Source organism: Ipomoea nil, unplaced genomic scaffold (assembly GCF_001879475.1).
Source record: "Ipomoea nil cultivar Tokyo-kokei standard unplaced genomic scaffold, Asagao_1.1 scaffold1286, whole genome shotgun sequence".
NCBI classification, from domain to species: Eukaryota; Viridiplantae; Streptophyta; class Magnoliopsida; order Solanales; family Convolvulaceae; genus Ipomoea; species Ipomoea nil.
The window spans coordinates 1,148,605-1,175,144 of NW_017617714.1; the positions used below are offsets into that span (position 1 = coordinate 1,148,605).

Below are 26,540 nucleotides of genomic sequence, written 5' to 3' on the forward strand. Positions count from 1 at the left end.
GCAACCAAGTAGATTGTACTTAGGGCCTTCACTGGGATCAATAAAGATATTTACTTGCTTTAATTGGTCTCGTGTTTATTTAATTACTGTTTACGTAACAATTAACAGTATCAATGGCTGTTAGCTGTTACCTGATTTTGTTAATTAGAGTGTATAAATAGTTGATAACATTAGCTGATTGTAGAAAAATGTTTGGTAAATTAGCTGTTTGGTGTAATTTCTTTTCTCAAAAAGCTAATTGAAAAAGTTGCTTGGAATAACCTTTTGAATTTTAGCATTTTGGAGTTGCAAAAAACTAATTAACAAAACATTTATATTGATATTTTATCTCAATCAAACAATTAATAGTGGTCAAATAATTCAAAATTGGCCTATAGGCCAATTTTTTACCAAAGAGGGCCATAATATTATTACTTTTGAAATACTACGGTCACCGGTTCACCATGAATTGGTATACGTGGATCTACGTGTCAACCTTCTGGCATTAGTCGACCTTCTCGGACTCTCTCACAGCAAATCTAACGGGTCAGATCATCACGATGCGCGTGTCGGAATGAGGATTCCGCGTGGACAAAGAAATCCACTCGCGAGTCTGCAGGCATAAGGCACACGTCGACGCCACGTAATCATTAGCCAACAACAAACACCCACGTGGCATCCCAATCGCTTCCAATACCCCTTCCAGGCTTCTATGCCTTCTCCTATCACCAATAGAATTGCTTCTTCTATGCCTTTCCCTTTTCCCATCGCGAATAGAATTGCAGAAATCAATCAATAAATATTCACTGAATCGGATTATCAAACGTTGTTTACTTCAATCTACGATTCCAGCGATAGAATTACCGACGTTTAAGCTATGGATGCCTACGCCACATCGGGTGTTTTCCGGCGAGTCCCTTGCGCCGTCAGCTCGGGAATCGGTTCCCGATCTTCTCATCACGCGGAGATTCCCTTCTCTGTGGGGCGCAAGTGGCTGGCTTCTGGGTTTACCGACGAGGGCCACTTGGGGTACTATTCGACCTCCCGCCGGAGAATCAGGTGCGAGGTCGAATCGGAGACTCTCCGGCGCGATGATAAGGTCAAGGAGAAAAAGAGGAAGAAAATGCTGAAGAAGAGGTCGAAATTGCTCAAGAATTTGTCCAAGGATCTGTCTACGTTGACCCAGATTGGTTTCGGGTTGGATTGTTCTAACCCTAACCCGTGTGATTTGCTTGATCAAGATCATGAAAAGAAGATTACGGTAATTCTAATTAATCTCTATTGCCTCTTATTCATACAAAGAGATAAACTAGTTTAGATTGTTTATAGCTGAACCTCAAATCAAGAAGGCTATGATTTGAATTCGTATCATCATCTTGACTGGGATTAATTGCGTGGCTAATTGGTAATGGTTTAATGAATGATGATTCTTATATGATTGTTCTAATCTCAGAATTGTGATTTATTGCAGGAAGCTGCAGAAACATTGCTGGCCCAACTCCAAAAACTAAGGTTAGAGGAGAAGGGGAAGGAAGAAAAGTGTAAAGATTCGTCAAGCTCTTCATCCGAATCAAGCGATAGCGAGTGCGAGGGTCCTGCAAATATGACCAAAACGAAGCCCAAGCCCGTCGCAGAAAAGGCTCCATTGATGCTTTCTAGCATGGTGAAAACACAGGGAGAAGAAGTGATCGATCTTGAGCCAGTGATTGTTGTTGTTCCAGAGTCGCAGCCAGCTATTCCAGATCCCATCATCTCCCTGGGGCAATCTGCAGAAGTTGGGTGCATAACTACTGGTAGTATAGAGACGGGGAAGAAAATTGAGGTGTGTATGGGAGGGAAGTGCAAGAAATTAGGGGCTGAAGCTATATTGGAGGAACTTGAGAGGGTGGTTGAGATGGAAGGCGGCGGGGTTAGCGTTTGTGGGTGCAAGTGCCTGGGGAAGTGCAAAGTGGGTCCAAATCTGAGGCTGTCGAGCAGCGGCGCCGCCGGGGGATTGTCTGATAACGGCGTCAACTTGCCGGCGACTAGGTCTCTGCGTCTCGGCGTTGGTGTAGAGGATGCGAGTTTAATCTTGCGCCAGGAATTAGGCCTTGCTGCATCTTCATTAGATTAGATTAGGATATATGGCAAATATTGTGCTCCAGAACATACTTTAGTGGTCAAGAAATATTAAGTGTGAGTGTAGTTTTTTTTTTTTTTTTTGTGTGTGTGTGTGTGTGTGTGTGGAAAAAGTGTGAGTGTAGTTATTTAGTAAATATATTCGGGTTTGAATTTCGACTTTTCCTGTCCAATGCAATTTCATAACTCAATGGAAAAGGGAAAAAATTGTGTATTGACAAATTTTTTTTGAATGCTACTAGCTCTATTACATTGTAATATTTGTTCATATACCTTCTCAACCTACTGAAACACAAAGAGCTAATAACGCCTCTTGAACTCACAACCTTCCAAATAGAAGTCCAACCCGGGTACCATTGGACCACATAGTCTAGGTTTTGACCATCATTATTATTATTATTATTATTATTATTATTATTGTTATTGTTATTGTTGTTGTTGTTGTTGTTGTTGTGCATGCACATATGAACAATTGTTTGTGCTATACAGTTAAGACAAATTCTGACTTTATAATGATTTGATTGCTTCACAGATCTTGACGGCTCATCAAGGAGTTCATCCGGTTGTGTAATGAATATTTTACTAGGAGCAATGAAGTACTAGACCCAAGAGTGTGAAGAGTCAATAAGGACACCATCATAGCCGAAACTATTTGTTACGCCTGAAACCGTCTTGAGGCTTAGTCGTTGAAATATTTCTAGAATTATACCTTCGAATACCGCTGCCCTAAAGTTATTTGCACGGTCTTTATTATTCTGTTTGTAAATGAATAAACGTAGGACAACTTGATTTAATAGGTTAATGTGTGTATTTGGGATGAATTGTGAGTGATATAATGTTGCAGAAAGTGCATTTAAAAAGACATAGTACTAGTCGTTGTGCACCTGGGTTTAACACTGTGTGCCAAAATGTGCAATGCTACTAACAAAATGTGATCTCAGAAACTAGAAACCAGGATCATGTGTTGTACAATGGTGTGCACTTGTGTTACACTGTGCGTGTCATACTTTGCGGAATTTGTTTCTAAACTAAGAGATGTTGTATAAGTTGGCGCGCACGTGAGATACACAATGTGTGCCATAATGTGTATAATTAGTCTGTCCATGAACAGATGTGCACTTAGGTTTCCATGTCCGTGCCAGTCGTGCAAAAACGCTAATAGTTTGAATCCACAGAAACCAAGACGATGATATACACATCCATGTGCACTTGTATAAACAGTCTGCGCCAAAACCTTACATAACGAGTGTGCACATGGGGTAAACAGTGTGTGCCAAATTGTGTAGTGACACTAAGTGAATGAAATCCCATAAACCAGGTGGATGTGTTGTACAAAGATGTGACATCGGGTTACACCGTGTGTGCTATACTGTGCATAATTAATTGGTGAATGAAAACACATATGTCATTCCGTGCGGAATTAGTTTGTGCCCGAAAATGCGTAAAAAAGAAGTTGGTGTGCATGTCGGTTACACCGTGTGTGCCATAATGGGCACAATTAGTGTGTTGACGAACATGCGTGGACTTATGCGAAACTCAATTCGATGTGTAGTTGGGTTGGACTTTGTGCATTTGGATTGATATATTAGGATGTGCAATTTGGTTGAACTGTGTCCACTTGGGTTACATTGTGTGTGCCATGATTGATGCACGGACTAAAATTGGTGTGCACGGGGTTATTACATGTGAGCCATAATGTGTAGAATTAGTGTGCCCATGATGAGGGTGCACTTAGGTTGGTCTGTGTGTGCCATGACGTTCTAAAAATGCTTATAGTTTGAATCCACGGAAACCATGATGAAGTTATACACATCCGTGTGCACTTACATAAAATTGTCTGTGCCATAACGTCCATAATGAGTGTGTGCTTGAGAAGACGAAACTCAAGTAGGTGTGCACCTGGTTTAGATTGTATGTGCAAAAATTTGTAGTGATACTGACATAAAGAAAACTAAAAACCAGGATGATATGTTGTACAATGATGTGCACTTTGGTTACACTGTGTGTGCCATGCTGTGCACAATTAGTATGCACGTGGGTAACACCATGTGTGTCATAACGAGTAGTATTAATATGTCTTGATTCCATTGTGTACTTTCAAAAAAAAAAAAAGACTAGATAAAACATAAAACTCCCTTGAATTAAATCTCAATCATCATAACACATGAAACATAAAAGTACCTACATGAACTTAACAACATCACTAATCAACTAGTTGAAATGAGCACATGTCCTTGTTAATACGCCACAATCCACCTTGTTATGTGCATCACGCCAACGCATCTGCATCGTCATTCTAGGAATAAACTTCTGTACGATCGCCCCACACCGTTCATCAACCACATCATCAAGGACCGCAAATATCAACTCTTTCTGGCAAAGGGGATAAATTGATAGAAAAATAGAAAATGCCAAAACAACATACCAAACACTTAAACCAATACACGGAACAATATAATAAAACCAATACACTAACTATGATCCATACCCACATCGGTAACAGTCACTACCACCACAAACAATATACACCATCTACCCTGCCGCCAACCACGAACAAAACCAAAGGCCCTATACAATTACCCACCCACAACCCGAATACACGACCCCCAACATCAGACAACAACAACAAAGAAAACACACTAATAAATAAGACAAGCATTTTTCAGTTGAATGTATTCTCAAATGCAGCTCAATATGAACAAAAGAATATAAGCTAATTTTATTTTTATATACAATTTAAATCAATTACTTATACATATATGACCACCACTGTTACATTAAATAAACATTACATTAAATAAACAAAAGAAATGGGAAGAAATCATATTCATAAAGAGAATTTTACTATTTTAAGTTCAAATTAATAATGTCCAGGTACATATATAATAAAAATGCCATGGATTTCAAATATGAACAAAGATGCCTATAAAAGATAACACAGAGAAGTGAAGAAAGAGCCGAAAAGGCAAACCTTATCTTTTTTTATACAAACTGGCAGAAACAAAATGTTAGTGGTGTTATTGTGTTAGTATGGCTTCCTCTTTTAGCTATTTTATGCATCCCCTGTACAGTAATAGTACTTATATATTGATGAGCCTTTCGGACTACGATAATCCCAAAACTCAAACCCCATCAAGTGATTGGCGGCCTAGGCCATTTTGGGGGCGATAGAGATAAAGCTGGCGGGAGTTCATTACAGCAACAGTTCATTGTCTGCTTGCAGTTGTTTGAGCCGCCTATAAACCGGAGACTGTGCAGACGACAACAACAAAAAAATAAAAATAAAAGAACACAAGAAATAACTAAAACAACCAAGAATTGAAAAGCAAGCAAAAAAAACACCATAGCAATGTCGACGACTAGAACACCAAACCCTACACAACTACACACCCAACCACCAGAATCAGCGAGAACAAAAAAAAAAAAAAAAAAAACCAGCAAATCGCAAACCCATTGCAAAAAAACGCAAAGGAAAAACAAATTAAAAAAACTGACCACGAACGCACGACCTCGTCGCCGGATGGAAATGCTTAGGATTCCTACCATCAACGCCGACCATCAACCTGAGAACAGACGCAGCGAAAAGGGAGAGAGATCACCGGAATATGGCCTGCGGTAGTCAATAAAGTGAAGGAGTCCTGAATTCGAAACTTTCGTCTGACTTAGACTTAGAGGAGAATGCGACTATTACGCACGCACACCATACACATTGCTTTTAAAAAACCTAAACTACCCTTAATTGCCTTTAATATAATCTCAGTTACGGAAAATAACATATTAAACAAATAAAAATATAAACCATTGATTAATGAAGATAGAAGGCTAAGATTAGTTCCTATGTTCCTACCTAAAGATGAGTTCCTATATGATTGTTATTCTATATATATATATATATATATATATATATATATATATAGATTTTGAATCCGGTGCACACTCCCTAGTCAGCCGAGCCCGTGAGCACACTCCCTGATTGTTGATTTTAATTTTTTGATGATTCAGATTGATTATCACTTGGATCCCATGTTATACTGATTTTAGATGAAGCATGTGTCTTTTTGTCTTTAAGCACTATATTTATTACTTTCCATTTCATTTATTTCCATGTTTATAAAGATTTGTAGCATTATTTCAGCTCTCCTTAATATTTTTCTCTCTCTCTCTCTTAGTGATTTTCTTTGGAATTCTACGGCGGTGTGTGCGTGGGTGTGGAATGGTGTGTGCGTTTTACTGTAACAGGGCTCGTACACCATGACGTGCTGATTTTTTTCATAAAATTATGCGTTTTGGTATGTGCGTTTCGTGATACAGGCATGTACATTTTGGTTTGTGTTTTACTAGTTTCGGGCGTGTGCGAAACGTATCCAAAAGAAAACAAAAATATACGAATCTAATTTGGGTATCGGTGTCTGAATTTCGAGTAGATAATCAGTGCGTAGTAGATATAGTATTGGGTTGCTTGTGTGTGTGTGTGTGTGTTTTTTTTTTTTTTTTTTGAATTGTGTGAAATTTTATGATGGTGTGTGCGCATGTGTGAAATGACGTGTGCGGTTTTCTGTAACAGGAAGTGTACACCATAGCAAACTATAAAACGCACACACCATTCCACACCCACGCAACACCGCCGTAAAATTTCTCATAATTTAAAATTTCAGATGTACAAAATATAATTAATTATTACCATTGATAGGGTCCCTAATAATTTAAAATATCAATTTCCATTCATAATCTCCCTAATATAATGCTTAAGAATCCAATTGAATTATATCTATAATTAAACATATATCTACAATTACTATTTAATCCTTTTGATTTAAATATATCCTTAATTACTTTCACAATCTCTTATAATCTCAACCATTTATGGAAAATGAATCAATGGATATCATGAGATCTCATAATCTTATCTAGTATAGGGGTTGCACCAGATTCGATGCTTATATATATACTAGTTTTTTACGCGCATTGCGCGATTGGGATAATGCCCAATGTTTTTTTTTTTTTTTTTTTAAATAAGTACTTTAAAGTATATTAAGAATTTGCGTATTTAAATAGGTAATTCTTCTCCCAAAAGTTGAGTCCCCAACCCCAAGGGCCCCCCACACTCCGACCCGACAGAGCATTGTGGGAAGTTGTAAATCACGGTGACTCAATGGTTCAGCAGACAGGACCAAATGCCGGTGCAAACAAGGAATCTGCCCACTTTGGACATAATTCCCGCACTGCCGCCGCCGAGATTCAAACCTTGGTCTCTTCTCCCAAATACTGCCCACTAAACCATTGAGCTAAGCCCATACGAGTTAAATAGGTAATTCTAAGTTTACAAATGCAAGATAATATAGTCAAGATTGATTATAATTGTCAATAAAATAATTGTATAGGTATGTTTGAAACCAAATACGGGACATAAGGGAGAACAAATAAAAATTAGGGCATAAAATATTAAATATATACTAATATTGTTTGAGGAGATTTTGACATTAGGATTTGTGGTTAAGTTCTATTAAGACTTTAATATTAGAATTAGATTAATGGTGTAATTATAATTCTATATTAGACGTTAATATTAGAATTAGACTAACGGTGAATTAACGGTATTTAACGGAAAAGTTAAATGGATAATCATATAATTAAGGATAAATTAGAAAAACTTTAAAAAAAATTAAAACCTGAACAATTTGAACCATTCATTTGATTTAATAATTTGGCGGTCATTTTTTCTACCCAATGTTAATAATTAAATAAATTCGTTGGTCAAATCCGCTAATATAATCCGCTAACTGCGGATTGTCAAACAAGGACATTGCAAGGTAGTTCTCACTTCAATTTGTTGTGTGATTTGAATACTCTCTTTGTCACAAAATCTCTCTAAGTAGTTAATATGGTTGACTTTATTAATTATATTTTTTTAATTTTTTCATGGTATTAATAAAATACTTGGTAAATAAATATATAGCATTATTTTGTATTATAACTTTGATATTTAATTAGAAAAATAGTGCACAAAAAAGATAATAGACAATGTAGTGAATATAATCAATTGATGAATTTGAATGTAAAAATTTTTACATTTGAGAAAAATAAAGACAATATAACTAATGAAAATATTTCTCTTAATTAATTTATTGATAATGAATAATTTTTTTCCCTGAATTAAGACATTGTAAGGACAATGTAGCGAATATAATCAATTAATAAATTTGAATATAAAGAATTTTTATATTATAGAAAAATAAAGACAATATAACTAATACAGTTATTTCTCTTATTTAATTTATTGATAATGAATATTTTTTTTTTAATAAAGACATTGTGGACACATAATTCTAAATTAAAGAAATGCATATCTATAATTTTTTGTTGTAGCTACTAAATTATTATTTATATAATTTAATAAGAGTAAAATAGAGTACTAATTATGCCAACTTTGATTGGGATGAGGTTCGAACCTAAGACCTTTTTTTTTATTGAAATCAATGAGTAAGTTAACGGTGAACTAACGGCAATTCTTAAAATTTTAACGGAATTAGTAACGGTGTGTGGGTATTTTAGGAAATTTTAGTGTAAAATTTAAATCTTATCAATCTGAGCCATTCATTTGATTAAAATCTGTGACCGCCATTTTTTCTACCCATTATAGGCCTAACTCTCTTGGGCTCTTATTAGTATATATATATATATATATATATATATATATATATATATATATATATATATATATATATATATATATATATAGACTCATGTTCAAATGAGTCCACCCCTATCCATGAGCCCGTGCTGACAGATCTGAGCCATTGAATGCTTGAGATCAATGACTTAAATTTCGCCAATGCATTACGAACTGTGCAACTGTGACGAAATCTAAGCTATTGATCTCAAGCATTCAATGACTCAGATCTATCCACACGGAGTGAAGGGATGGACTCACCTGGAAAATGATTTATATATATATATATATATATATATATATATATATATATATATATATATATATATATATATATATATATATATATATATATATATGTGTGTGTGTGTGTGTGTGTGTGTGTGTGTGTGTGTGTGTGTGTGTGTGTGTGTGTGTGTGTGTGAGAGAGAGAGAGAGAGAGAGAGATAATCCAAATACAACAGTTGTGGGTTGATTCATAAAGTAAAAATAAATAATAAATATTAAAATGGGCCATTAAATAAACAACAAATTAAAAGATATAGTTCGATGTTAAAGAGGTGTCTGTCTGTCAAGTGTAAAGGATATACTTACAATAATCCATTTTGCAGCAAATTAGAAGCTGAAGATGATTGTTGCTAAGCACAATGTAACTTTGATGCTGCTCTGACACCTCTAATTTATGGTTGATGAAATTGCCTCTGTGGATGGAAAGAAACGCACTTCCCCTTCTCTATTTCTATGTATTTCAAATGCAAAAAATATCATATGCAAAGGATGGAATTTTACGTAAACCTCCAATACTTCTCCCATCATTGTTGGAACCTCAAAATACGCAGGATTAAAACGGGTTCTGGGGGATTCCATTAGAAGAATCCAAGCACCACTGCTTTTTCTTCTTACACTCAAATCAATTCCTTCAATTTTACTGCAGGGATCAATCACATTGTGGGGGATTTCAAACCATACATCCCCCAAAGGCATTGGAAATTTGCAATTTATGACAAACCTTTGGCCCCCGGACACTCCAACCACAATCTGGACAATATCACCTTTAGAACGTGCCTACATTATGGAATACAATATAACAATTAATAATACCATAATCATTACCATCGATCTATTCTAATATAATAATATCAGAGATGAAGGGAACAAATATAACTAACCTTGAACCACTTTTCAATCGAAGGAATCCTCAAACCACTGCAATTACCTATCTCAAGATAGTTTAAGGATTCAAGACTCTCCAAGCCTGAAAGCTCAACTAAACTTTTGCAGTTTTGAATATTTAGTCTTCTGAGTCTTTTCATGTTTGATAGATCTGCTATTTTTTCTAATGACACACAATTCTTTGCACATAGTATCTCTAAATTAGGAGGAAGTTGTGGAAGTGATGTAAGATTCTGCAAACCGTTCAAGCATAGAATTCGCAAATTGGAATGATGGAAAAGGCATAATGTTAAACTTTGAAGATAGTAGCTTCCCATTAAATCTGATTCTTTCAATGAGGACAAACTCCTAAGAGCAATTGGAAGACCATCTACTTCATGCAAATAGTTGTCAGGGATAGTCAGAGCATTGCAATTGCTTATGTTAAGCTCTACTAAGGATGAAAGATTCTCCAAGTTTGGAAGCTCAACCAAACTTTTGCAGTTTTCAAGATGCAAGACTCTAAGTCTCCTCAAGTTTGATACAACTGCTATTTTTTCCAATGAGACACAATTTTCTGCAGAGAGTTCCACCAAACTAGGAGGAAGTTCTACAAGGGCTCTAAGATTTTGCAAATCCTCCAAGTAGAGAAATTTCAAGTTTGAAAGATGACAAAGGCGGAAGGGTAAGTTTTGAAGATAACAAAATCTTCCTGATAAATCTAAAGCTTCCAATGAGGTCAAATTTTCAATAACTTCCAAGGAGCACAAATTTGCAACTGAAGGTGGAAAAAAACCAACACCATCACGACTTCTTCTTGAACAAAAGAGAGGCAATTTTGATTTTGATTTTGATTTTGATAGTACAGAACTCCTGTACACCTCGAGCTCTAGTGTCTTTAGATTTCTCAAACATCCCACAGAAAATGGTAAATGTGAGAAGGAAGTTTGACGAGCAAGTAAATCTCTTAGTTGCTCTAAGTTTCCCAAGTCAGTTGGAAGCTCCCTCAATTTTTCGCAATAATCTAAATCTAAAACTTCAAGTGATTTTAACTTGCAAATGCTACTTGGAAGAACCTTGAGTTTCTTGCAACTAAAGAAATTTAACTCAACAAGTCTCTCCAAACTTCCAATTGATGGGTGTACCTTGACCAAATTTGAACACCACTTAAAGGATACCTTTTGAAGAGTATGTGCCCCAGTGAAGTTTGGTGTTTTCTTAAGTTGTTCACAATAATCAAGCTTTAATATCCTCAAGCATCTAAAATGCTGTTGAAAAAAAAAAAAGTAGAAAAGGGTTTAATCAATTGCTATTTTCCTAGTCAAAGTTCTTAATTAAGAAATATGCAATGTTGAAAGAAACATAAGACATACTAACCTGCATATTGCATTGCAATTCTTCGATATTGCTACCTTTCATGTCTAACTCAACAAGCTTCTCACAGTGAAAATTAGATGGTATGCAACTCAAATGGCAATTGTGTAATCTAAACAACCTAAGCTCATTGGATAAATATTTAAAAGATCCGCTGAGACACATACCATTCAATATGAGTATTCGTAACTTTACCATCCTTTTGAATACTTGAGTATTCAAAGGCACATTTTTTGACATGTTAGAATTTACAATTATCCCTTCAATTGCTTTTGTGCCCTATAAAAAAACATTTATATAACAATATTTTAGATTTTAGATATTTTGAAATCTTTGATTTTAATAAAGTTGAGTATAGAAACCAAATCAATTAACTAGAATAACTCAAATACAAAGGAAATGTTTTACCTTGTTCCCGTGAAGAACATCAAAGACATCATTTGGGTCAATCAATCTACTTTGTTTGCCTGGCTCTCGTGGAGATTCCTTTTGAACAATTTCTCTTCCCATATCTCGTATTAAATCATGCATCTGAAGCCTTTCAAACTTTTCACCTCCATTTGTTGTCAACAAACATCTTTCAATCAAAATTCTTATTCCGCTTTTAGCATAAAAACCACAAGCTTCCAATATCATAGAAGTGTCATTTTTGTTATGCCCAATAAAAAAACAAGCAATATCAAGAAAGATATTCCTAGTATCATCATCAAGTGAATCATAACTTATTTTAAGAATTTTTTGAACATCATCATGAGGTATCCCTCTTAATTTCTCAGCATCATCACTCCATTCTTGCACTGATTTGCCACGCAAATGAGAACCTATAATTGTAAGTGCTAATGGAAGTCCACCAGTATAACTTGCTATCCTTTTGGATAGTTCAATATACTCCTCTAATGGTATAGGAACACCAAAAGCATGCCAACTCAAGAGTTGCAAGGATTCATCAGGGCTTAACGTTTTTACCATGTATTTCTCGTGTGCTTCCATGTGACTCAACAACTGAACATCTCTAGTTGTTATTATAATTGTGCTCCCTGAACCAAACCAATTCCGTTGTCCTGCTAATGATTCTAGTTGACTAGTATCGTCTATGTCATCAAGAACAATAAGAACACTTTTTGATCGTAGTCTTTCTTTAATCAAACTTATTCCTTCATCAACATTATCTATTTCAAGTTTCTTTCTATTGAGTGTTTTGCAAAGAAGTTTCTCTTGTAAACGAACTAAACCATTGTGCCCTTCAGAAATTTGTGATCTAATGTTTGCAATAAAGCAGCAACCTTCAAACTTTTGAAAACTCAAATTGTAAATGGCTTTAGCAAGGGTTGTTTTTCCGACACCACCCATACCAAAAATTCCAAACATCTTGGTGTCATAATTTCTTTGAGTTTGCAATAAATGAAATGTATCTCTAACACGAGAATCAATTCCAATAGGATACTTTGCAACATTCATGCATGTTAAATTCACTTTTCGTAGTACCTCTTCAGTAATTTTTTTGATGAATTTCGATTCATACCTATCACATTTTTCAAATGAATGTCAATCTAAATCATTAAAGAAAATATAGGTGGAAAACAGAAAACTAAGAAATTAAATAGATCAGAGCACGTCACAGAACACAAAATATGTATATTTAGTCTCTCATGATTCCATTGTTTGAGGTAAACAACTCTTATAATATTTTTTATCAACGGGTATAATCAATCTACAATTTTAATTTCTAAAAGGAATTAATATTTTTTGACAAATAAATTGAAATGCAGAGTGCAGATTTTTCTTGTGTTACCAGAAATATTAATCCATCCGTAAAGATGAATGTATATATAGATGCTAGAACGCAATTATTAATTAGCAAAACGTACTAACTATTAATATTATTGACAATAGAGTTAGAGAGCCAAATTGTGATAAATATATCATACTATCACACACACATACACACACAAATTGAAAAGAAGATTACCCGTTTGTTATGGTTTGCAAATCCCATCCCGACAAATCAGCAACAGTAGTGAGTGCAACTTTCCATTCATCAACTTTTTGATCATCAACTCGTTGTCGATGTTGAGCCAATGCCTTACCAAATTCACCTGTTTGTTTACGAACCTCTGCAGGATCAACGTTGTAGAATATAGGCAGAACCATCTGTTGCAATTTTTTCTTACAGTCTAGAATCTTCACCAGTTCATCAAGACACCATCTTGATTGGGCATAAGTTTTGGAAAATACAATGATGGATATCTTGGACCCCTCGATGGCATTCAATAGCTCATCAGTGATGTTCTCACCTTTTCGGATTTCTTCATCGTCCCGAAAGGTGTTAATTCCAGCTTGACATAAGTCTTCATAGAGATGATCAGTAAAAGATTTTCGTGTTTCTCCTCTAAAACTCAAGAAAACATCATACACCCAAGCAGTAGTAGATGAAGATGAAGAAGATGAAGAAGAAGCCATATTTGAAATTGAGAACACTATCTTCTATCTTGATTTGCTAGTTTCTAAAGATTTAAAGAGCTTGGAAAATGCGTGTGTACACAGACGATAACGTAATGGAAATTTCCTTCCGGCCACTGTCAAACTCAATGAAAATTTCTTAGACAATCCAACGTAAGATTGCTATATGTGCACTACAATATATTTGATTGACTTGGATAGTCTTCTTAATAAGTTCCCAGTAATAAAATGCATTATCACCTCCGACAAAACTTAGGGTGTGTTTGGTTCCCACATAGGAATCAGAATTGGAATAGGAATCAAATACTTGGTAATGATAATGAGTTTTGGTGAAAGTATTTTGATGTTTAATTGGTAGTAGGGTGGAATTGGAAAGATTACAAATATTGTTGTTTGGTTATGCATGATCCTATAATAGGAATAAAAGTTTAAAAAATACAAGAACAAAAAATTAAAACAATTTATTTTAATATAGAGACATCCAAAGCACCAATATGAACACCAAAAAAAAAAAAAAAAAATCTAAAATCACTAATCCAAACGTAAAAATCAAATTACCAATTAGGAGGGGAATAATGGAATGAAACCCTTATTTTATTAGGTAATAAGTTTTCTAATTAAGGAGGTAATCAAACAATAACAATAACTTTGATTCCTATTTATGATAACTAAATCGATGAACCAAACACACCTTTACTCTGAAGTAGGGATAGGGCTGGTACTAAAAGAATTTCAACCACAAATCAATTAATAAACTGCAATGATGAAGAAACTAAGGTTGTTAGACCTTTCGGCACAACAATCCAATTTAACAGACAAGAATATCATATGTACAATTTATTTATTTATTTTTAAATCAAAATCGTAGTTTCTAATTATCCAATCAAATTGCACCTTTTTTTTTAACCTTTAAGAAAATCATGACAAAGTCTCAGCCAAAGATGGCCAAACTCAAAAGGAAATTTCTTAATTAATAGGTATCCGTCTCATTTTATGTGTATGATTTAATTAATAAAGCTTGATTGAAATTATTTTAATTTAATTTTTTATAATATTAAATTTAGTATTAATTTATAAAATTTATATATTTAGAAACTACACTAAAAATATTATTAAATACAAAAAATTAAATTTAAAAATAATTAAAAAATATTAAAAAATAAACTAAGAAGAAAGGGTTAGTTTGACTAATAAATAGTAAGTTGATCAGATAAAATGTAACAGAAGTAATAATTATAGATTAGTGGGGGTGGTGCCCAAGTTGTCTAGTGTACTAAAAGTAAAGATTTAAAGGGTAGGTTAACCGTGATGGATGATTTAAACTTTTCAAATTTCATATAGGAAAATTCCTACCCATGAATATGATGGCAAAACTGCAATATATGAAATTTCTTAGATAATTCATTATTGTGCCACTTTAAACTTTAGAGTGGGGTTAGGGCTTCTTTGAAGATTTAAAGAGGTTGGAAAATCCGCATAAGTTTGAACTTCTGTTTCACATTTATTTAGAAGCTTATATTTATTTTAGACTCTGGCAGAGCTTATTTAGGAGCTTATAATTTATTTTAAGCTATTAATAATTTAAGCTCTGTTTGTTAATGTTCCCAAAATAAGCTCCTAGCTTCTTAACTTTTTTTCTATCTTTATCCTTATTATTTTAAAGAAATAATATAATTTATCATTCCCAATTAAAATCATTTTCTCTTCTCTTTTATCCACAACTTTCACCGCAAATATTATTATTATTATTATTATTATTATTATTATTATTATTATTATTATTATTATTATTATTATTATTATTATTATGAGATTTACAACAATATTGCTAATTCATTATAAGATGCTAGATCATAATTATGCTAATAGTTTTATTTCAAAATATTTTTTTTTAAAGACAAATTAAAAAGTTAAATTTTAATATGTAAACAAACTAATTAAATTTTATGAAGATGTCTTTTTTAGTCTTTTTACATTTATCAGCTGATCAAAAAACTAATTTTATCAAACACTTTCAATCATAACAACTAGTTTAACAGCTCTTCAGTTTTCAACTCCGAGCTTATAGCTTTTTAGCTTTCAGTTCCTTTTCAGCTTTCAGCTCCTAGCTTATAGCTTTTCAGCTAGGTTTGCCAAACAGAGCCTTAAACTACTAATAAGCTATAAGCTCTGTTTGGTAATATTAAAAAAATAAGCTAGTAGCTTTAAAATTTTTTTCCATCTTTATCCTTATTATTTTAAAAGGAAAAGTAATTAAGCCCCTTAACTCGAATAAGTTTCAAATTCATCCATGAACCTAGAAAAAAGAGCAACTAGCATTTTTAGCAGGTTAACAACATTTTTTGTGTCGTTCTTGACCAGTACTTCAATGATTTGCCTCACTTGTTTGAGGATGTCTTGCCAGAACATCTCGGCGGACGTCACGAGTTTTTCTAGCGGAGACAGGTACACGTCGGCGTTAAATGATATGGTTGCCTTGGTGGTTTTACCGATCCCAGCTTCATTCAGTGCCTTCTGCAAGTTCATAAGCGATATATACGTGACATTGAATAATCCTAGTTTCTGGTAGAACTTGAGAAATGGTTCGTTCCCTACCGCTACAAGCAGGGATGGAGCCAGAAAGTCTGGGTTGGGGGGACCGAATTTATAGAGGAAATTTATTATCTTAGTCGACATTACTACTAACCATACAATATATATATATATATATATATATATATATATATATATATATATATATATATATATATATATATATATATCATATTTCATATACGATTGTACCAATTATTATTGATAATTATTTTTAATTATACTATGTGCAATAATATATATAATTATATGAGTACGATCGTTAAGATTGTCAAACATTACTTTCAAATTTTTCACATAACACAAAATATATGAAATTGTGCCGCGTAGCTTGAATAAAAACAAAACTTAAAGTTCTACTTGATTTTAAATTAAATTATTTCAGACCGATTAATTTTTGTTATTTAGCAATTATGAATAACAAAAATAAACGCAGAAAATAGATCAAGTACACGATAATTGATTACGCAGTTCGGAGCGCTTCTCCTACGTCTGCGGGGCAACCCACGTCTGCCCAATCCACTATAGATGTTCACCGAGGAGTTTTACAAGAGGTAAGTACATAAGGCTATCAGCCGCTACTACCACAACCATCTTCCTGACATCTACTCATGACTGGTACGTGCATGCTAAGATAGTTTTCAAGAGACACTTCAGCTGACCCAGGTACAGACAGTATAGCTCAACAGAATTCCCATATAAAATAAGTATAATAATCAGATTTAGAATGTTGCAATATATAGAACTTCAATTCTCTCAAACCAGTGTGTAAGAATTCGTGACTTTCCAAAGTGAGAAGTCCCTTTTATATCCATCTTAATTCCAATAGACTTCACCAAATAAACAGCCATCGATTTAAATCAAATAAACCACAACCACTCATAATATAAATATCCATTGTAATTAGCTTCACCCATATAACAACTCTGCTGACTTCCTCTTTTCAAATATACATCCACTGATCATGAACCATTAGATAAATAAGGTCTTTATGATAGGAAACAGTCCAAGAGCTTGTCTAAACTAATCCTATTTATTTGATAAATAAATTAGCCAATATAAGGTTTTAATGTGTACTAACTTTGTACACTTACAATCTCCCCTTTTGGCAATTTATTTGGCAAAAAAAAAAAAAAAAAAAAAAAACTATAGCATCTTATACTTTGGGCAAAAAGTGAAAATAAGTTAATTAGTTTTATTTAAAAAGGCCCTTTGTATATGTGCTTAACAATAAGCTTATGACTAGAAGTAATCAAACAATTAGCAAAGCTCTTTGGACCGTATTCCATCCATGAATCAGCAGTAATAAGTCCCAAAACAATCTGTATTGATGAAACCCAGTAGAACTCCAATATATTACAGTTAATAATAACTCAAGATAGTCCAAAGAATAATAAAAAGATAGAATAGCTAAACAAAATCTAATCTTCCAAAAATAATAAACTTCATAATAGAGAGAGATAAACTGATAAGAGATTACCAAAAGAAAAGCATAGTAGTAGTAGTCAAGACACCATACCAACATGGACGGAGCCAGAAATTGGATTGAGGGGGGGGGGGGGGGGGGGGGGGGGCGGCGATGAAGTAGGACGGATTCAGAAATTTTTTTTCAGTAAAAGCGAAACATTAAAACAAAAGAGATCATTTAAACAAAATAAATAAATTATCTAAGAATTATTTTTTTTATAACCATTACTTAAGAAATACAGTTGTAAATATTGTTGGATATGTGCGAAAAATGAAACACATCGAAACTTTATAAAAATATTCATAACAAAATATGAAACATAATTAATTTGATAAAATAATTTGAATAGAAAACACATTATAAATATTAAGGCCATCTCCAACCCATTACACCAAAAGGAATATTCTCAAAATATTCTTACACCAAATTTTATTCATCTCCAACCCATTACACCAAATTCTACACCAAATTTATTTCTACACAAAAATAATTTGTTTTCTCATAAATTATAACTTTTATTTTTACTTCAATTTTTTAATATGAAATTTAATTGTAATGCAAATAATATTTTTATTCCACAATAATACTCTTATTTTAATAAATTCTTCTATTTCCTTTCAAAAAAAAAAAAAAAAAAACAACTATTACATTTAATTTTCAGAATTACCATATAGTTGCCACAAATGCTCAATCAATGCATTACGAAGTGCATAATGCGCTTCTCTATCTTTTATTTGTCTATGTCGAGCAAGAAATTCTTGAAATAGAGTAGCTTCATCTCTACGTATATCAACTTCAATAGCCCGCGCTTCTCTCCACCTTTGTATATCCGCTTGCTCATCACGTTCATCTTCAATTATCATATTGTGCATTATGATGCAAGATGTCATTATATCATGTAATACACGTTTATCCCAAAAACGTGCCGGTCCCTTGACTATTGCAAATCGTGACTGGAGAACCCCAAATGCGCGTTCGACATCTTTTCTACATGCTTCTTGCATCGTTGCAAATAACTTTTTCTTTAGCCCTCGAGGTTCATGAATGGTTTGTACCAAGGTTGACCATTTTGGGTATATACCATCGGCTAAATAATATCCCGTATGGTATTGTTCTCCTTGAATAACATAATGAGCTGGGGGTGCTATACCATTTGCAAGGTTTGCAAACAAATGAGACGCCTCCAACACATTAATGTCATTATTTGACCTTGGCAAACCAAAATGTGCATGCCATATCCACAAATCATAATCAGCTACAGCCTCAAGAATAATAGTTGGTTCTCGACTACGCCCAGAATATTGTCCTGCCCAAGCTGTTGGACAATTTTTCCAAGTCCAGTGCATACAATCTAAACTCCCAAGCATCCCTGGAAAACCACGACTCTCGCTACATTGAAGCAACCTTGCAACGTCATTAGCATCATGTGCTCTTAGATAGCGCTCCCCGAAGACCTCTACAATTGCTCAGCAGAATCTCTTCACACTTTTAATTGCAGTTGATTCTCCAATTTGAATGTATTCATCCGTTGCATCTGCTGGTACTCCATAAGCTAAAATTCGAAAGGCTGCTGTTACTTTCTGTAAAGTAGACAAGCCTAGCCTTCCAATTCTATATCTCCGTTGCACAAAGTAGTTGTCATGATCTTCAACGGCGTTGGCAATTCGTAAAAACAAATTTCGACTCATTCGAAATCGTCTACGAAATATTGTTTCATTATATTTTGGATTTTCTGAAAAATAATCAGCCCATAACCTTCTATCACCATCAACACGATCACGATGAATCACTCTATGGCCAGGAACCGAACCACCGTGCCTTGAGTTGCTAGCTTGATTTGTCGTAGTTTCCATATAGTAAGCCATGACAGGGTTGTTGTTAGCATATACATTTAGTAATGCTTGCTCTTGTGATTGTATTATAGTATTGAGATCAAGATCATCCTCTGATTGTTGGGATAAGGGTGAGGGTGAAGGTGAAGGTGAGGATGAAGATGAGGATGAAGAAAAAAATGGTATAGGGCGTTTACCATTGTTGGAATTCATAATTGAATATTGATATGATGAAGAGATGAATGATAACTTTGTATGTGATGTACTAGTATTTATAATAAGATATGAAATCTTATCACAAACTTTATCAGAAGTGTTTTAAACCGTTGATTAAATCTCAACAATCTTAACCATTCATTGGTATGCAAATCATTCTAACACGGAATCCAACAAAAGATATGAAATCTTATCACAACCTTTATCAGAAGTGTTTTCAACCGTTGGATTAAATCTCAACAATCTTAACCATTCATTGGTATGCAAATCTTTCCAACACGGAATCCAACAAAAGATATGAAATCTTATCACAACCTTTATCAGAAGTGTTTTCAACCGTTGGATTAAATCTCAACAATCTTAACCATTCATTGGTATGCAAATCTTTCCAACACGGAATCCAACAAAAGATATGAAATCTTATCACAACCTTTATCAGAAGTGTTTTCAACCGTTGGATTAAATCTCAACAATCTTAACCATTCATTGGTATGCCAATCTTTCCAACACGGAATCCAACAAAAGATATGAAATCTTATCACAACCTTTATCAGAAGTGTTTTCAACCGTTGGATTAAATCTCAACAATCTTAACCATTCATTGGTATGCAAATCTTTCCAACATGGAATCCAACAAAAGATATGAAATCTTATCACAACCTTTATTAGAAGTGTTTTCAACTATAAATACTACACTTGGATTGCCAAAGTAAAACCACCACTCTCTGGATTCTTAAACCTCCTCTCAAACACTCCTCCATTCTCTTTGCAAAATGTCGAGCTCACGCACAACCCGAACTGCTTCATACTCAATCGAGGAAGATCAACTTCTATGTCGTGTGTATTGTGATATTAGCCAAGATCCTGAAGTTGGTAAGAATCAGGCACAACAAGCTTTTTGGACTCGTATTGGGATTGAGTACCATCAAATGTTACCAGCGAATAATGGTAATATTTGATCTTGGCGATCTCTTCAAACTCGGATGCAAAATATATTGACAGCTGTTTCAAAATTAAGAGGATGCGTCCGCCAAATTGAAAACATGAACCCGAGCGGAGCATCTGAAAAAGACATTGTGAGTACTTTATAAATGTTTTATTAGTCATTTGCTTAAATTGTGAGTACTTTACACATATTTGTTATTTAATTGCTTATATTTATGATTTATAACAGCTAGATAGAGCAAAAGATTTAAAGTCACAAGATGCCAAATATCCAAAGGGGTTTAGATTTGATCACGTATGACCTATCCTTAAGGATCTCGAGAAATTTAGCTCTACTCCTAGTAGAGACGCAAGTTTTGGTAGCCGAAAGCGAAATACTGACTTTCAAGGATCACAATCACTGCATGATATAGCAGATAAGTCAATAGGCTCATCATCTTTTTGTGTTGATTTGAATGACGATTTTGAAAGTGCAGACCAGGTTAACGAAAACAACAATGCAAGTGAGCGTCCTACGGGAAGGAACAAGGAGAAAAAGAAGAAACAACTGAATGAAGAAAATAAGGAATTTTTAAAATCCATCCAGACAGAAAATGAACAAATCAAAAAAATGTTCCAACATCATCAAGATATACTTGAAAAAAATTATGAGGTTCAGTTGTTAAAAGCTCATACTGAAGCAAAGAAAGTAGAGTTGGCAGAACGACAAGAAGCGAACAGAGAGCGTCGAGAAGAGAAGAGAGTGCGCCGAGAAGAAAATAAAATCTTACGCATAAATTTAGATTCAATCACAGATCCAATGGTGCGTGAGTCTATAAGGAATGAGCAACTACAAATTGTTGCAAAGAGAGCTAATGAGCAAACACATGGAGGAGGGGGTGAATCAAGTAGTAAATTTAATCAATATTTTGATAATTTGGGAGGGAATGGAGGTGGTCTTGGAGACTATTAATTCTAAGTGTGTCCTATTTAATTTCGGATGTATTTGGTTTAATATTAGGAAAATTATGTTTTATGTACTTCAGTTTTTAATTAATCTATATATAATATTAGGCTTGTTTTAATTGTCTTGATGCGATCTTTCAAATGATATAATTTATTTTTAATTATTCAAATTTTATGTATATATATTTAAACAAAATATGTAAATCTATAAAAACAAAATAGGGATACAAAAGGAATTAATAAAAAAAACAAGGTCAAAATTGGAATTAAAAGCTTTACACCATTTTGGCGCAAATGCTACAGTGCAGCGCCATATTTGGCGCTGCACTGTAGCAAATCGCCAAAATAGCGCCTAATTTGGCGCTACATTGGAGGAGATTCAGCGCCAAACTAGGCGCTAAAATAGCATTTGGCGTTGATTTACCGTCTCCTTAGAGACGGCCTAAAAATGTGACTATGTTGAAGCCATAGGAGAAGGACTCAAAAATATGTAAAATTATGTTAATGTAAGAGGATTTGAACCCAAGAAATTTCCTATTAACAAACACATGCCTTACCAACTAACCTAACTCCTTACTTGTTAACATTTACTAGTTTTTTTTTATACTAATACTAAAACCTATATTATATATACATATATACATACAAAAATTATATGTGGGGTGAGGGGGGTAGCTGCCCACCCTGCCCCCCTTTGGCTCCGTCCTTGCATACCAAATTGCAGCAGTCATAAACCCAATACATCAACCATTTATTTACTACTACTCCCCCTTTCTCTTACCCCTTATTCCAACAAACAGTTACCAAAAACTCCCCCTTACTCTTACCATACTCCCCTTTTTTGCCAAATAAATGACAAAAAGAGTGATGAACATCAAAAGTGGATTGGTCTAGCGTGCTGACGGGGTGCCCGAAACTGAATCATCTTCATCTTCATAAGTCCTAGTATCAGTAGCCACATCTCTATTGTCAACAAGAATACGGGCATGAATGTTCTCAAGGCGTGTGATTTCTTGGAGCTGTGCACCTAAAATCTTCTCCAACTCGGAGATGGTAGCTTGTTGAGATGCAATTGAGCACTGAAGTTGAGCTATTGACTCTTGAACTGTAGCAACAATTTTCCTGCGTGCAAGTAGAGTGGGAGGTTCCTTAGGCATTGCACCAGATTCAGATACAGGAGCAGAGGTAGTGTCGGATGAAGATCCTGGTGCAGAAACTGGTGGCGTTGGAGCTGGTGAAGCTGGTAATGCACTAAGAGTGGCTCGGTCATCATAGTGTTGATTCTGAGTCAGCCAATCATCAAATATATAGGTGTTGTCATGTTGGATCATAGTTTCATCTTTGTATGGCTTGAACCCTTGAAGCTTGAGCACACCAAAAATTAGATTGGGATAAGGAAGATGAATTTTGGCTTCATTCTTCTTCACAAAGGACATGATATGGGAAATGATCATTTCTCCAAGGTTGAAGGGCTTTCGGTTGCGTATCTTATAGAGAAAAAGAACAAGCTGATCGGAGATAAAATATGGACAAACAGCAGGAATCCAGTTCGCAGAAGCAAGTCGAAGGAGCACAAAATAGACTGTAGTAAGTTTCAGACTTTTGAGACCAGTGCTAGGCCATGATACCTCCCAATTATGAGTCAGGGCAGCTGCTAGAAGATGTAGACTGGGATCAGGGACTTTCTGCTGTGTGGGTCTGCCTAGATGCTCATTCATTTCTGCAGGACCAAAAGGATACCATTTGTCCCATATGAATACTTGCTGAAAATGTGTGGAACCTGTAGTGAATGTATCCATGGTTAAGTTTGTGTAAAACTCAGCCGTCAACCAAGCTTAGTAGGGCCCAATATGCTGAAGAGACGAAACCAGATGTTGATTTTTTAGGATCAGAATGATATTTCACTTCTCAGCCAATTCCTCCACATTGATTGATTTTTCCAGAATCAAGTCCCTTTTAGCATGAACTCTCCATTCATCCATTAAGGCAGGAGACAGTAAAGTACCCCTTGGGTCGAGAGCTGGACGAAATTAAGACAGGTGGAGCTTCTAGAACAGTACCAGAACGTGACCGTGTCATCCGCGGCGGGAGAGTGGACCCCCTTCGTTGTTGCTTAGTCTCAAAGACAAACTCCACCTCATCAAGAGTGTCAATTTTTCGTTTCTCAACAGTACCTAAAAAAGAAGCTTTGTCTTTCCCTTTTCGGGAAGACTTTTCCAGGGGTCAGAAATCGCGGGAAAAGACTCATGGGTAGAAGACACGTGAAAAGGAGCATGCTCAGACCTTGAATGGATTGTAGAAATAGACAAATGAATAGTAAAGGCATCACAAGTCATAGGCAACTGAGGTACACTAACAAATTGAGCAACATTTCGAATTGAAAAATTTGAAGAAATAGATCGCACATAGTCAAATAGAGCTACTAAATTTTCAGAGGCATAATCAGACACAAGATTAGAAGAAGACGAGTTGTGAGTGGCTGGATTATAAGGATCTCCAAGAATAGGCAAAGAAGGGACACATAATTTTTCACTAGGCAAAGATGTTGCAAATTGCTCAGGAAAAGACATACTAAAATCAAGCTTCCTAAATGTAGATAATGAGTGAGTATCCTCTAGAGAGGAAGGTAAAGGTAATACCACATTTTGTGAAGGGGAGGCAGTCGCGGTCTCGACCGGCGTTGGAGCACCCTCGGCAGTCGCAGGAGGCACGAGCCATGGCTCAGCAGTGATGTTCCGGGCTAGAGCTTGAATTCAACGTGTCTCCTTGGTTGTGAGACCCTCAAGAAGATCTGGAGCATGACAGTGGCTAGGGCTCGATCCGTGACGTCAGAAGACAAAGGGGACTCAACATTGATGATCTTATGGTAAAGAGCAAGCCTATCAAATTTTGTTGTAAATGTTGTGAATGGATTCACCATTTTTTAAGCTTGGAGAAGATTGTTAATGGTGAATGTGGTGAAAGGTAGAAGATGAAGTGGATGGGGATGATGTTCTCGGCGTAGAGAGAAAGAAATAAGAAAAGAAAATTTTGATTTTGGGTTTTCTCAAAAGGTGTGAACTGATGTGATTTGATGGAAGAGATGTCATGCATTTGTATGCTATGTAGTAGAGTTGAGATATGATAAGATTTAAAGAGTTTTATTTGTATTAGGATTCTTGATCAGAAAAAAGAATTAGGATTCTTGATCAGAAAAAAGAATTAGGATTCTTGATAAGAAAAAAATTTGTGAGGGCATCTGCTCGTAGCAATTCAAATCTTGATTTGTCCAACGGTTTGGTAAACAAGTCTGCCAGGTTCTTGTCAGTGGAAATATAATCCAAGGTTATTTCTTTTTCTTCGACTAATTCACGGATAAAGTGGTGAAATATGTCGATGTGCTTTGTCCTGGTGTGTTGAATCGGGTTTTTAGAGATGTTAATGGTGCTGGTGTTGTCACACAATAGAGTCATATTTTCTTGATTTAGACCATAGTCCGATAAAATTTGACGCATCCAGAGCAGTTGCGTGCAGCAGCTATGTACTCAGCTTCTGCAGTACTGAGCGAGATTGAGTTCTGCTTTTTACTTATCCAAACCACTAAGTTTTTCCCGATAAAAAAAATCCATCAGACGTACTTTTCCTGTCATCGGCATTTCCAGCCCAATCGGCATCACTAAATCCTACAAGAGTTAAGTTAGTGTCATTTGAATACCAAATGCTGTAATTAAGCGTACCTTTAACGTATTTTATAATACGTTTTACAGCTTTCAGATGTGATTCTTTTGGATTGGCTTGATATCGTGCACACATCCCGACACTTAACATAATATCTGGTCTACTCGCAGTTAGATACGGTAGACTTCCGATCATACTTCTGTACAGTGTAGAGTCGACCGAAGTTCCTTTTTCATCTTTGAATAACTTTGTAGTCGTTGAAATAGGGGTTCGGGCGTCTTTAGCAGAGTTTAAACCGAATTTTTTCAAAAGTTTCTTGGCATATTTTTCTTGGGAAACAAAAATGCCGTCATTTTTCTAATTTACTTGTAATCCCAAAAAATAAATTAGCTCGCCAATCATGCTCATTTCAAATTCTTGTTGCATGGCTTTGATTAGTTGGTCAGTTGCACCTGTCTGCGTGGACCCAAAAACAATGTCGTCAACATAAACTTGAGCAATAGTTAAGTTTTTACCTGACTGTTTGATTAATAGCGTTTTATCATCTCTCCCTCGTTTATAACCATGTTGTAAAAGGTAGTGTGTGAGTCTTTCATACCAGGCCCCTAGGGCTTGTTTTAGACCGTACAAGGCCTTTTCTAATTTGTAGACGTAGTCCGGATGTTGAGGATCTTCAAACCCTTTCGGTTGAGCAACATAAATATCTTCCGATAGATAACCATTCAGAAAGGTCGTCTTGACGTCCATTTGAAATAGCTTGATTCTTAAAGCACAGACAATAGATAAAGGAAGACGTATTGATTCAAGCCGGGCAACTGGGGCAAATGTCTCATCGTAGTCGATTCCCTCAATTTGAGAGTAACCTTGGGCCACGAGACGAGCTTTATTTCGAGCTATGTTTTTAGCTGAGTCGGTTTTGTTCCGGAAGATCCATTTTGTGCCTACAACATTAACATTGTTAGGTTTGGGAACTACAATCCATACCTTGTTTCTTTCAAATTGTCCTAACTCTTCTTGCATGGCCTAGATCCAGTGTTCATCTGTTAAAGCTTCTTTGATATTCTTTGGCTCAAGTTTGGACGTGTAGCATGCATATCCGGCTAATTGAAGATAATCACGTTTAATTCCTCTG

At 35.1% G+C, this 26,540-nt stretch overlaps 3 protein-coding genes, 1 long non-coding RNA gene and 1 pseudogene across 5 annotated transcripts; 2 read left to right on the forward strand and 3 right to left on the reverse strand.

Annotated features, from left to right (window-relative positions):
* Window positions 1-671: 671 nt before the first annotated feature.
* On the forward strand, window positions 672-2,252 carry LOC109184848. 2 transcript variants are annotated; one of them, XR_002054895.1, is made up of 3 exons: window positions 672-1,240; window positions 1,451-2,164; window positions 2,223-2,252. XR_002054895.1 is itself a non-coding variant. In XM_019334905.1 (2 exons), the coding sequence occupies exons 1-2, from the start codon at window positions 857-859 to the stop codon at window positions 2,090-2,092; spliced, it is 1,026 nt and encodes a 341-aa protein (XP_019190450.1). In that variant the 5' UTR covers window positions 672-856; the 3' UTR covers window positions 2,093-2,173. The 2 variants fall into 2 exon arrangements, 1 of the variants encoding a protein (XP_019190450.1); XM_019334905.1 differs by lacking the exon at window positions 2,223-2,252 and having other exon boundaries at window positions 1,451-2,173.
* A 6,974-nt stretch (window positions 2,253-9,226) lies between these two features.
* On the reverse strand, window positions 9,227-13,938 carry LOC109184691 (TMV resistance protein N-like). Its single transcript, XM_019334719.1, has 5 exons — window positions 13,263-13,938; window positions 11,702-12,815; window positions 11,297-11,572; window positions 9,937-11,187; window positions 9,227-9,832 (listed from the first exon to the last, which is right to left on the reverse strand). Exons 1-5 carry the CDS (start codon window positions 13,751-13,753, stop codon window positions 9,443-9,445), a joined length of 3,522 nt encoding a protein of 1,173 aa, XP_019190264.1. The 5' UTR covers window positions 13,754-13,938; the 3' UTR covers window positions 9,227-9,442.
* Window positions 13,939-18,463: 4,525 nt separating this feature from the next.
* Window positions 18,464-19,858, reverse strand: LOC109184724 (annotated as a pseudogene).
* A 1,012-nt stretch (window positions 19,859-20,870) lies between these two features.
* On the forward strand, window positions 20,871-21,541 carry LOC109184692. Its single transcript, XR_002054854.1, has 2 exons — window positions 20,871-20,937; window positions 21,283-21,541. It is a non-coding gene; the product is annotated as an uncharacterized LOC109184692 (long non-coding RNA).
* Window positions 21,542-22,641: 1,100 nt separating this feature from the next.
* On the reverse strand, window positions 22,642-23,550 carry LOC109184725. Its single transcript, XM_019334762.1, has one exon. The coding sequence runs from the start codon at window positions 23,548-23,550 to the stop codon at window positions 22,642-22,644; it is 909 nt and encodes a 302-aa protein (XP_019190307.1).
* Between the last annotated feature and the right edge of the window lie 2,990 nt (window positions 23,551-26,540).

What these genes read in the sequence shown, in the direction of transcription:
- LOC109184848 (XM_019334905.1), top strand. Translation starts at nt 857, where the DNA reads ATGGATGCCTACGCCACATCGGGTGTTTTCCGGCGAGTCCCTTGCGCC. An exon ending in ATCATGAAAAGAAGATTACG is followed by an intron (nt 1,241 to 1,450) that starts GTAATTCTAATT and finishes GATTTATTGCAG; the next exon opens with GAAGCTGCAGAAACATTGCT.
- LOC109184725 (XM_019334762.1), bottom strand. Translation starts at nt 23,550, where the DNA reads ATGGATACATTCACTACAGGTTCCACACATTTTCAGCAAGTATTCATA.
- LOC109184691 (XM_019334719.1), bottom strand. Translation starts at nt 13,753, where the DNA reads ATGGCTTCTTCTTCATCTTCTTCATCTTCATCTACTACTGCTTGGGTG. An exon ending in ATGTTCTTCACGGGAACAAG is followed by an intron (nt 11,573 to 11,701) that starts GTAAAACATTTC and finishes GTTTTTTTATAG; the next exon opens with GGCACAAAAGCAATTGAAGG. An exon ending in AATTGCAATGCAATATGCAG is followed by an intron (nt 11,188 to 11,296) that starts GTTAGTATGTCT and finishes TTTTTTCAACAG; the next exon opens with CATTTTAGATGCTTGAGGAT.